Source organism: Pelophylax lessonae (assembly GCF_965119305.1).
Source record: "Pelophylax lessonae genome assembly, chromosome: 3".
Classification (NCBI taxonomy): Eukaryota; Metazoa; Chordata; class Amphibia; order Anura; family Ranidae; genus Pelophylax; species Pelophylax lessonae.
In genome coordinates, this window is record NC_138770.1 from 389,335,973 (window position 1) to 389,349,195 (window position 13,223).

Below are 13,223 nucleotides of genomic sequence, written 5' to 3' on the forward strand. Positions count from 1 at the left end.
TTGCTGACCTCAGTACTTTGAATAACTGACCCAGGGAAAACTATTCAAAAAAGAATAGTAAAAGCAAGTCAGGACTCCTTTTATTCATTCTTGTTCCAGATTAGTGGCTAAGAAAGCACCAAACAAAGCAGGTCAGCATTATAAGCAGACAAAAAGCATTTTTAGAAGTTACCAATGGCAGCCTCTACTTTTCTCGCATGAGAGGTTACTTTTATAGCAGATTTCCAGCCAAAAAAATACCATAAATGTTAATTCACCTTAATTCTAGAACCCCAGCCTGTGATTGGAAAGTGAAAGGAGAAGCAGCACAGTGATGAGCCCATCTCTCTGTCATTCTGTTTTCTCTCCCTATCATCATGCTTCTTGTGTGCAAATGAACTGATTGGCTCCTTGTGCTGCTTATTTCTTACACACTCCAGCCGTATTGCACAAGGGACTACAGGAGGCTGATATTAACCACTTTACCACCGGAGGATTTTCCTGCTTTACGTCTGGGACACTTTTTGCGATTCGGCACTGTGCGACTTTAACTGATAATTGCGCGGTCGTACCCAAATTAAATTTACGTCCTTTTTTTCCCACAAACAGAGCTTTCTTTTGGTGGTCTGCAGAGTGTTTCACACTGGTCCAATAGAGAGGCATATTGGACAGTGGGAGGAAACCTGACAAATGAGTGCACAGACTTTTGATACAGCCCTGGTGATTTGGCAGAGGAAAAGTGCATTGGGGCATGCTGGGATACTGTATAAAAGCCAGGAGCACATGTGCTCAGGGTTTTTTGGCTGGATAGTGGAGTCCCGGAGGACTTTCCACCATTTCCTGGCACTCTTTCCTAGGGGCTTGCTCCCCCCCCCCTTTCTGGCCTGCCGGGCTGCATACTCGGATAAGGGTCTGGTATGGATTGGGGGGCACCCCATGCTGTTTTTTTTCAGAAATTTCTATTGCTGGCACTTTTTGGTTTACATTTCAGCTCTCAGCAGGAAAGCCCACTGACAGCTGATGACTCATCGGTTGTTAAGGATGCGGCAGCCAGCTTCCCAGCCCGCTCCTTAACAACTAGCTATTCTTAACACAGAAATTGAATCGGTTGAATCCTTCTGAAAATTTGAAATTCGGTAAAAAAAAACATATAAACGAAACTAAGTAAAACTAATTTCAACAAAGTTGGTTATGCTTTCATTCGGAGATTCGGATACATCTGAATCTCCAAATAACAAAAAATTTGTCCGAATTTACATTTGGACCAAAACAAATTGCTACACCGTAGGAGGTGAAATGGATACACGAAGAACAGTAAGTATGATCAATATGGCATATTCATAAGGCATATTGCTGCACCTGTACCCAGTACTATTTTTTTTTGTTAGTTGAGAGAGTTTTGTGATTAACACAATGACTAAGTTGGTCAGGGAACAACAGAAATAATATTATGAGTCTGTCTCTTGAGTTCTGGTTAGAATTTTAGAGAATAAAATTGGCTGAGAGCCTAACACCAAAGAAAATACATGCACCCAAAATGGGATATAGTTTGTGAAGAGTGGCAGCAGTACATGTAACATCTCCATTTGTTACCATCCATTAGCATTGACAATAAATTACCTGAGCCTTGAGCAAGTACTAGATCAATTTATTGAATTAATTGCCATTTTTGGCCACCCTTAAAGAATCCTGACAACCAGAGAAATATGAGGGATAGCCTCCATCTGAAAATAGTAGTTACATAGTTACATAGTAGGTGAGGTTGAATAAAGACAATAGTCCATTCAGTTCAACCTGTGTAGGTGTGTGTGGCTGTAATCATCTCACATACCCCTGAATGTTTTGATCCTTGAGATGTAAGTCTAAGAGTCTTTTGAAAGCCACCATACTACCCGCAGAAACCACCTCTTGTGGTAGAGAATTCCACAATCTTGTAGCCCTAACAGTAAAGAACCCCCCACGTTGCCTGAGGTTAAAACGCTTCTCCTCTAATCGCATTGTATGCCCTCGAGTCCTCATGCAATCCCTTCGAATGAACAGCTTTTTTTCTAAGCTGGGATCCCCATTAAGATATTTATAAATTGCTATAATGTCCCCCCTCAGACGTCTCTTCTCCAGGGAGAATAAATCTAGCGATTGTAGACGCTCTTCATAGTCAAGGTCCTCCAATCCCCTAATTAGTTTAGTTGCCCTTCTCTGGACTCTCTCCAGCTCCAACACATCCCTCCTGAGGACTGGCGACCAGAACTGGACAGAATACTCCAGATGCGGTCGGACCAGAGTTTTATAAAGTGGAAGGATTATAGTCTTATCTCTGGAATACATCCCTTTCTTTATGCATGCTTATATTCTGCTGGCTTTGGCAGCTGCCGCTTGACATTGCATGCTGTTGCCTAATCTATCATCAACCAAGACTCCCAGATCCTTCTCCATTTTTGATTCCCCCAAGGGTTCCCCTCCTAACGTGTATTGTGTTTTTATGTTTTTAGTCCCCAAGTGCAAAACCTTACACTTCTCCACGTTAAACCTCATTTGCCATGTCGTTGCCCACTCTGTAATTTGTCCAGGTCATTCTGTAGGATATCTGCTTCATGCTGTGCAGTTATTGCCCTGGCCATATTTGTGTCATCTGCAAAAACTGATATCGAACTACTGATCCCGACCTCAATGTTGTTTATGAATAAATTGAACAAGGTTGGTCCCAGGACTGAGCCCTGGGGGACCCCGCTTACTACCTCAGACCAGTCTGAGTATGCGCTGTTTATTACCACCCTTTGGACACGCCCTTCAAGCCAATTCCGTATCCAAGAGCAAACCCTGCTGTCGATACCTGCAGACCTTATTCTATAAATGAAGCGCTTATGGGGAACTGTATCAAACGCCTTAGCGAAATCCAAGTACACCACATCCACTGGTTGTTTGCTGACCTCAGTACTTTGAATAACTGACCCAGGGAAAACTATTCAAAAAAGAATAGTAAAAGCAAGTCAGGACTCCTTTTATTCATTCTTGTTCCAGATTAGTGGCTAAGAAAGCACCAAACAAAGCAGGTCAGCATTATAAGCAGACAAAAAGCATTTTTAGAAGTTACCAATGGCAGCCTCTACTTTTCTCGCATGAGAGGTTACTTTTATAGCAGATTTCCAGCCAAAAAAATACCATAAATGTTAATTCACCTTAATTCTAGAACCCCAGCCTGTGATTGGAAAGTGAAAGGAGAAGCAGCACAGTGATGAGCCCATCTCTCTGTCATTCTGTTTTCTCTCCCTATCATCATGCTTCTTGTGTGCAAATGAACTGATTGGCTCCTTGTGCTGCTTATTTCTTACACACTCCAGCCGTATTGCACAAGGGACTACAGGAGGCTGATATTAACCACTTTACCACCGGAGGATTTTCCTGCTTTACGTCTGGGACACTTTTTGCGATTCGGCACTGTGCGACTTTAACTGATAATTGCGCGGTCGTACCCAAATTAAATTTACGTCCTTTTTTTCCCACAAACAGAGCTTTCTTTTGGTGGTATTTGATCATCTCTGCGATTTTTTATTTTTTGGGATATTAATAAAAAAAAGCGACAATTTTGAAAAAATTATATTTTTCTACTTTGACAGTTAAAAAATATCCAATATATTCAATTTTTGTCATATATTTAGGCCAAAATGTATTTAGCTACATGTCTTTGACAAAAAAATTCTCAATGAGCGTATTTTTAACCACTTTAAGACCGGAAGATTTTACCCCATTCCTGACCAGGCCATTATTTGCGATTTGGCACTGCGTTATTTTAACGGACAACTTGCGCATGCGCAGCGTCGTGCGATGCTGTACCCAAATTAAATTGATGTCATTTTTTTCCCCACAAATAGAGCTTTCTTTTGGTGGTATTTGATCACCTGTGCAATTTTTACTTTTTGCGCTATAAACAAAAAAAGAGGGACAGTTTTGAAAAAATAACAATATTTTTCACATTTTTTATATGAAATGCCCCCCAAAAAAATGTAAAAATCTAAATTTTTTAACATTTTAGGCCAATTTTTTTTCTGCTACATATTTTTGGTAAAAAAAATCGCAATAAGCGTATTTTGATTGGTTTGCGCAAAAGTTATCGCAGCTACTAACTACGGGAAATTTATGTCATTTTTATTGTTTTTTTTTTAACTAGTTATGGCGCCGATCTGGCGGCGATCTGCAATTTTTTTTGCGGGAATGCGACATTGTGGCGGACAGATCGGACCCTTGACTGACATTTTTGACACTTTTGGGGGTACTAGTGACATTACTACAGTAATCAGTGCTATAAATATGCATTGTTACTGTAAAAATGACACTGGCAGGGAAGGGGTTAACTTTTATTGGTGATCAAAGGGTTAATGTATGCCTGGTGCTTACTAATACGTGTGGGGCGAGGGGACTGTGTGACACAGGCACAGATCGCAGGTTCAGCTATGCTGAATCCTGCAATCTGTCACTGCCTGTCACTTAGGAGATCCGCCCGCTTTGTTTACACAAGCGGGCGGATCTCCACACTCGATCCCCGACGATCGGGGAAGAGCAGCAGTGATCACCGCCACTCATCCCCTGGCCCGACTCCCGCTGTGACTGAATACAGCGGGAGGGAGCCTCCGGGGGCGCGCGAGCACCGCCGAGAGAGGGGAATGTCTGGTGACGTAGGCCTATGTTGCCAGACGATAACGAGCCACTGTGCCGCAGTAGAGGCACAGTGAGCAGTGTTAAAGTGGTTAAGTCAAATTTATATACTAACACTGCTTTCACTGGCATATTAGTGATTACAGAGCCACAATAAATTGTGTCTTTTATATCTGCCTAGGGGTCAGCTTTTAACTGTTCACTTATCTCCATCAAAACCTTCACATAAAAAATTGTGTACCATACAATTTTCTTTTAAAATTAAGCCAATTTATTATGCTATTCCTATTTTAAAAGCATGTAGCCTAGCACAGAGGTTGTTTCAGAGGTTTTAGTCAGTAAAATGTTAACCAGTCACATTACAATTGAGGGAGTTCTGCAAAACAAAAGCTGCAGGGATGTATTATGCAATATATAAGCTAGTGATCGACCGATATCGGTTTTTCGTTGCCGATAGCGATACCGATATTTTGGCCATTGCATATCAGTATCGGCCGATATGGGCCGATATTTTCGTACATTTAAAAAAAAATATATTTTTTATTTTTATCACTTGACAGGTGGAGCAATCTATAACTCCTCCTCTGCATTTAAAAGCATTCAAAACGCCAAGTTTGGCTGTTTTGAATGCTGTAATTTTTTATTTTTTGGCGCCAGTACCCGGAAGTGATATCATGGCATCACTTCATTGCTTATATCTTTAATTTGTACGTATGTGAGTGGCATATTCAATAACATTTGTAAACGGAATTTTGCTATGTGACATCATTTTACCCTCAAATGAGTAATATTTGGAATATCGGCAATATCGGCCAGTTTCGGGGCCGATACAGATATATCGGCAAAAGTCAATATCGGCCCTTGATATATCGGCCTTGCCAATAATCGGTCGATCCCTAATATAAGCCTCTATTGGCAGAGGAAGAGGTATGATGTCTCTGAAAATTTCTAACTCAGGTGCACAAATGTACAAATTTCCTTCCATTTTATGGGATTACTATCAATATTGTCTATAACAGATCGAGACCAGTGGTAGCGCCCGATAAATCAAAAAAGTTGGCTTCAGAAGAATAATGTAAGAAGGTAATGCATGTTGATTATGGGTAAAGATTGGTAAAGATAAAAAAAAAAAAATTCTTGAACCTCTAAAGATTTTTAGAATGCAAATTCAGATTAAGGATTTAAGCACATGGATGTTTGTAGGCAATTTTTATGCCTGGCGGAAATTTCCTGGGTCCAGAAAGCCACAGGTGCCACATACCTGCCATAAAAGTTAAAGGCTGTATACAGCTGTAGTCTTGTATACCTCTCCATGCGTGTATCCCAGAATGCATGTATTTGGCGTTCAGGAGATATGCCATACGTGCATGAGAGGGTAAATGCCAATGCAAAAACGCAACTGCGTTTATGAAGGTATAGCTACATACCGCCATTCATTTGTAGGTCAGGCTTTATGCAGCAATTGTGGCTGCCTGGGAGCTGGAAAGCGTTGGAATAGTTACACTAGGTATATAAAATACCTACAAATATCCATGTGCATTAACCCTAAAGACTTTCTTAGCAACTGAAGATTCTTATGTTGTACTCAATTCTGTACAATATTCCAGACATTAAAAAAAAAACAAAAAAAAAAAACACATTTTGTAACCTGCAAAGGAATATCCTAATTTGAGGAAAGTATAAAACAAGAAAAAGAAAATCAAAGGAAAATCTAATCCCATAATATATAATGCCGAAAGGCACAACAAATGCTGGTTTTAAGTATTACTCCAGTTATAAGAAAAATATAGGACAACCATGTTAATCTAAGAAACAAAGCAACATTCAAATGCATATTTTTAAAAGTCTGATAAGAATCTACACAAATAATTGGTAAAAAGGAAGCAAAAACATAGTATATCAGCACACATTTTACTAAAAATTCCCTTACTGTACTTTGTTCCAAAAGCATGGCAGGACAAAACAATCAAGCTCCAGTTTCACAAAGTAATGTTTTGAACGATGTCTAGCTCTGTATCAAGCTAAGAGCAAACTAATATTTTCAAAGACCTGGGTGCGGTTATTTTATTTTTGAATGCTTGAGGTTCCTCCAAGTTGCCGAAGGGGGTTCCATCCTGGCACCAGTTGTTGAATAAGCTGTGTGCACCATTGTTAGCAAGGAACACAATTTTATATGATTGATTTGTTTGTAATTACAGCACTTATATGCACAAAATTTGTAAAGGAATGAGTTATAATTATGTTACCCCATAGCAATAGGTCTGGTCCATTCTTTTACTCTCTGTCATTATTTACCAGCACAGGTTAATTGGTTGCTGTCGGGAGATGCACAGACAGCTCATATATAGACATTTTGTAAATTAGGTTAAGGTGCTAAGATTAATTTAAAGTATTTCTAAACCCACAACAGTAAAAATAGGTTTGTATATGCCGTAAAACATGCTTGTTAAACTCGCTGTGGACCTTAAGGGGTTAATACTCTGCATTGTGTAAAAAGGCTGCTTGAGCCTGTCTTCTCTGATCCTCACCTTCATCCACTGTCCCCAATCAACCTGCTGATAGTACAGAGCCCTAGGAAGTACTCTGCACATGCTCAGTTTTTTGGGGAGGGTGCATGTGATCGGCACAGGGCCAATCAGCACTGCTCAAACAGAGAGTCAGGGGTCATGCAGCCTCATAGAAAAGTCAGAGGAGAATTAAAACTCCTCCTACAAGCTGTAACCAGTGCTTGACCAGACACTTATAGAAGTCACAAGACCGCTGAAGAGAAAAGGTATTTGACAATTTATATTTACTAAAATAATTGCATTTCCAAGTTCTGTGTACTGTGGGAGATCGGATATAGTGAATGCAGGGTCCTGGGTTTACTAACACTTTGAGGTCTAAACAGTGAAGATATAGTTGGGGGGGGGGGGCTGGTGAGGTATCAGCCCAGCATTGCTTAGATTCTCCAAACCACCTCCACATTCCACTCCTATTAGTGCTCTAAGGTGAACACCTACCAAATCATTAACTGAATCTGTAATATTGTTTTCCATTATCTAAACCAATGCATGACCACTCTAAGGTCCCCCTAAATCCTTTTTAAATAACAAAAATATAGGAAACATGATTCTTGCAGGAAATAGGAGTGTGCGCCTTAAATTGATATGGATTAGTAAGATGTGAAAGAGTGAAAGATGTCACGAGAAGAGAAATGATGTAAGAGTTAGCATGCATAATATTACCATTCAAGTTAAACAATAAACTTAAATAAATAGCTTTGAGATAGATGATGATTATCCGAAGAAAACGTACTTTTATATAAACACCCGTAAAATATTCAAAGCCACCAAAAGCTCAACATTTGCACTGCAATCAATTACCTCAGTTCTCCATCATCCACAAGAGGTCAATAATCCATCACACTGTAGAGTGGATGATTGATTTATAAACATTTGCACAGTAAAATTACTACATTAGTTCAAGAATTACATGATTATGAAAAATATCCCAGCAAACAGCATTTAAGAATTACCTATTAGTACCTTGTGAGTAGTTCTTTTTATTTTTAATATGCAGTTATCAACAGAAAACATCACGCGCCACACGACCCATTCCGTAAGAATTATAGAACTCTTGGTGGTTATTCCCTTAACGTAAAAGCAGATGGTTAGTTTTTCTTAGTCAAACACTTTACATAAATTAGTTTCCAAACTGTTTATAATAATAAAGAAAGGCAAACTATTTATTAGGTTTAGAAGTTCAAAAAGCAACAATTGAGGGTAGAGTGCAGTAGCCTGCAACAACCAGTCTCAAGTTGGCAACAGATTAAATTTGTTAAGCTACTGTGAGTTACTTTATTTTGTGCATGTCTCTTTGTCTTGTTTAGTAAGCTTATCTTTACAACTGTAATTTATATTAGTCATTCTTGCTTTGAAAAAAAAAACTTACATACTATGAAGCTGTGTGCATTCATATACTCTGAAACTGATTATTGCTGCACCAATAACCTTGGCCTTGTAAAACAATATGTAGTATTGTTGATGCTGAATTACAAGATATGATAAGCTTTATATCCAAGACATTTGTAGTCACAGTTAAACTATAATGTTATTTAAAGACTGGGGGAAATAAATTAAAACAAATGAATTAAAAAAGAAACTTGTCCTGAAATTGTACCATTTCTGGAAAGAATTACTCAAAAGTTTACAGACTATCAGGTTCCAGATGACCCTGCCTTCTTCCTTCTCCGCTGCTTGGATATCCCTGTCAATGTTTATAAGAAGTCAACCCTTAGTCACTTAATTATTGCTGCCAAAGCATGCATCACCTTGCAATGGAGGGACGCAAGCCCTCCCTCCATCTCATTGTGGCTTAACAGGGTGGATGACGTCAACAGGATGGAGGTCCTGATACTGACTGCTCAGAACAGACGAGAACGATATTCCAAAACATGGCTCCACTGGAACATGTTCGTGTATTCTGATAAAGGCAAGGCCCTAATGGACACCTGTTCTGGGGATTGACTTTTCCCTGGCGTTTAAATGGTCCTGCCATGCTGGCTTAGCAACCCCCCCCCTTTTTTCCCATTCCCTCCTCTCCTCTCTTTTTCCCTATTGTCACTCTCTCTTCCTATTCTTAACTCTCCCCTACGCTCTATATAAAACAAAAACATTGTGTCCTGTCCACCCCTAGCTCTGGACCTTACTCTAGGGAGATCGGTAGGATGAGGATGTTTTCTATTATATTCCATAGTTTCCATCAGGCCTTTTCTCCAGAGGACATATGTCACCATCAGTTTACACTTAGGGTAATATTACCATTTCAAGGCCCCTTACTCCAAATGAAGGGGTGCTCTTTATTCAGGCTTCCCTAAAAACTGTTTTGGATGATTTGTACTTTCTACCCTTATGCATTGTCATATCTGTTACAGATTGTTGTGACATTTTTCTACTTGGTCCCCTTCTGTTGTATGATCTTACTGTTGAACATACCTAGATGCATACTTTTTTATCAAAATAAAGAATTAAAAAAAAATAGAAACTTGTCCAATAAAGTAAAAAACAAAAATCCTTAAACAAACTTACTAGAGTTACTTACGTTTTTTTATAGACAGTGCATTCCATAAATCCTCGAAAGCATGCTTTAAAATTTAAAGCCCTGTAACTTTTGTAAGTAAAACACTCTTTAACTGTCATGCCATGCATCAAATGCTACTTACGTTTTTAGCAACCTTAAATGTTATCTTAAAGCTATTTTAACCAGGATCTACCAAATTAGCGTAAAGTTCTGGAGCTGTGAGAATAGAATACTATGATCACTGTACTCACTGTGGAAAAATCTAGGTCACAAAAGAACCTTTATAGTCTTGCATTTTCCTAAGCAAAGATACACTAACAATGGCCTTCAAGCTGCATAATAATTCTCAAGATAAGCAGTTACTCGATACATGACCATCTGTTCCTCACACTAAATAAGACAGATGCTGACATGCAGATTCCTTTATGATCTTGCTGGGAAACTTACGTAGAGAAGAAGCAGTTGAAGTTCCCCGCAGAAAGTTATGCAGACCATCTTCACTGTCACTTGTGCTGGCCATGCTATTTCTCATTTGCATTACAGACAGCTGTGAGCACAGACTTGTCTGCCTGTCCATTTTCTTTGCCACCTAAACAGAAGCAGAAAACAGTTTTCAATGAACTCTACTTTCCTGGCACAAACTGTGGGAATATAGCAAAATATATATATATATAGAATTTAGCACTCTATATAATAGCTAGTAAAACCTTGTGTTTATGCCCTGTGCAAAAGAATCAGCAGTAGAACAGCCTGTGCTGTTTTAAGAAATAACTGGGTCCAGGGAAACAATTAACCTAATGGGACCATTTTTGTATAGATATTGGTATCTGAGAAAAGCTTTTTTTTTGCAGAGAAATAGCATTTATTTATCTAAAGCGCTAAGTTTTGGATAACGTTGGGAATAGTTCAAACTCCTGCCATTAATTTTTTTTCCAATTTTTGTCCTATAATAAGATTACCCTTCTTTACCTGTCTTTGAGACACAACCAAAGGTAAAGGAAAATCAACTCCTAGGCAGTTGTCACAGAAACAGTTGCCCCCATTGGACGATTTCCCCTATATTCCTAATCTGGTACCGCCTAAAAAGTTTGAATTTTTCTATCACTCTCTGTCCAGATGACAACAGTCACCAGAACAAATAGAGAGAGCAAAAAAAACCTGACAAAAATATTATTTTCACAATCTGTTTAAAACCAGTAAAATATTTTTGGCTTTAGATACACTTAAAAGGTGTACAAGATAATCTGCATGTGTTCGATTTTGGACACAGACGTTTTAGAGATTGGCCTAGTGCTTATATTTGCAGCAGGGATAAAACTTTAATTTGCTGTTTGATTAAGATAAGTAGCGTTGAATCATGAGTAAAAAAAAAAATGAGGATTTCCTTTTTAAAATGAATGTGTCACACACCTGGGCAATGCAAACAAATTATAGGACGTGCAAAAGCAAATGTTTCCATAATTGAAGAGTAAATTCCAGCGTCATGACCAGTAGCTCAAGCTAATGATATGATATGCAAATACTGACCTTTGTTGTAAAGGTGGTTAATTCCTTTACTGGAAGGTCAGTCTAAAGTTATCAATAGGAGGCATCAGGAGAATGATGATCATGACATCATTTTATGGAAAAATCTGTAGAAGATTTACTTCAGAATAAGGGTTAATTTGTCTTCATAGGTCATCAGGGAGGTTCTTTTTAGAATATGTTATTGTTGGCCTAGGGCCAGTGTACCTTTTGCCAAAAAATTAAAATGGCCCAGGAAATAACATTTCTGTGTTTTGGCTTTTCACAGAGACGAAACTAGCATATTTTACTTCAATAAATAGCCATTTTAAGACGAAATAACAAAACACAGTTTACTATATTGAGCTACATAATTCTATCTCCACCTGATAAAGAAATGTGTACTCACATTTATTCTAAACAAATATGTTCAGCTATAGTCAGGTCTAGCCATATTTTTTTTTTTTTTTTCAGTTGATTTTTTTTATTCTTTAAAATTTAGGAATGGCCCTGATATCATAATACCGTCGAGGCTCCTTTAGGACTTCAACCAACACCTTAGAACAGGGGCTTGCCTGAATTAATACAAATTAAATGCATTGTTTTTCTTCATATTACACCCACCTAAAGACAAAGCCTTTTTTGGAACTTTTTGTTTACAACTTTAAATCAGTATTTTTTGCTAGAAATATAATGCATGCCAATATTCTGTTGGCCTTGCTTGCAGCAGCTTGGCATTGCACGCCATTGTTGAGCCTGCCATCTACTAGGAGGATCCCCAGGTCATTTTTCCATCCTAGATTCCCCCAAAGGTTCTCCCCCTGGTGAGCAACTCATGTTCAATGTCTTTGCAACCAAATGCATTACTTTACATTTTTCAACATTAGATCCTTAATTGCCATGTGGTGGCAAACCCCATTATTTCATTGAGGTCTTCTTGTAAGATTTCCACATCCTGCGTAGAAGGTATTGCTCTGCTTAACTTTGTATCGTCTGCAAATACTGAGATTAAGCTGTTTATTCCATCCTCCCGTGGTTTCCCACCCTCTATATCATTAATGAACAAATTAAAAATAATCGGTCCCAGGACAGATCCTTGGAGGACTTCGCTTACCACATCGGACCATTCTGAGTACTCGCTATTTATCACCACCCTTTGGACCCGCCCCTGTAGCCAGTTTTCAATCTAGGTACTCACTCTATGGTCCATGCCAACAGATTTCACTTTTTACAGTAAACGTTTGTGGGGAACTGTATCAAATGCCTTTGCAAAATCCAATTACACCACATCTACAGGCCTTCCTTTATCTAGATGGCAGCTCACTTCTTCATAGAAGGTTAATAGTTTGGTCTGGCAAGAACGATTCTTCATGAATCCGTGCTGATTACTACTAATGATACCGTTTTCACTACTAAAATCTTGTATATAGTCCCTTATCATTCCCTCCAATAGCTTGTAGACTATTGATGTTAGGCTAACTGGTCTGTAGTTCCCAGGGATATATCTCCCGGCCCTTTTTTCAAAAAATTTGGTACAAAGTTGGCTTTTCTCCAATCAGTTGGAATCATTCCAGTCAGTAAACTGTCCATAAAAATGAGAAATAATGGTCTAGCTATCACCTGATTGAGTTCCTTAAGGAACCTGTGATGTAAGCCATCTGGTCCTGGTGACTTATTTATGTTAAGTTTTTTCAATCCATTTCTGATTCTGCCTTCAGGTAGCCATGAGGGGGCATTCTGTGATGTTTTATTAACATTACAGCCTTGGCTACTTTATCATATATCATCCTTTATGGGGCCAAAATGCTGTGGCCTCACTTTCTTACTGTTAATGTTTTTAAAGAACTTCTTGTTTCTTTTTTTTTTACTTTCCTCCGCTATGTACCTTTTGTGGTCCATTTTATCTGCTCTGATTGCGCTCTTACATTCCTTATTGCATTCTTTGTTTTTTTGGAATGCTGACAATGACCCCTCAGCCTTGTATTTTTTGAAGGCCTTTTCTTTTGTTTTTATATGTTTTTACATTACAG

At 38.6% G+C, this 13,223-nt stretch overlaps 1 protein-coding gene across 4 annotated transcripts in view; it reads right to left on the reverse strand.

Moving 5' to 3' along the window:
* The window catches only part of POPDC1 (popeye domain cAMP effector 1), a 333,254-nt gene that overhangs the window by 18,691 nt on the left and 301,340 nt on the right, over window positions 1–13,223 (reverse strand). For 2 of the 4 annotated variants that reach the window (XM_082249688.1, XM_082249689.1), the window contains exon 7: window positions 10,138–10,279. In XM_082249688.1, the coding sequence (XP_082105814.1) occupies window positions 10,138–10,279 (142 nt within the window). Of the gene's footprint in view, window positions 1–8,146; window positions 8,262–10,137; window positions 10,280–13,223 lie in introns of all 4 variants that reach the window. The other 2 variants (XM_082249691.1, XM_082249690.1) reach the window with 2 other exon arrangements.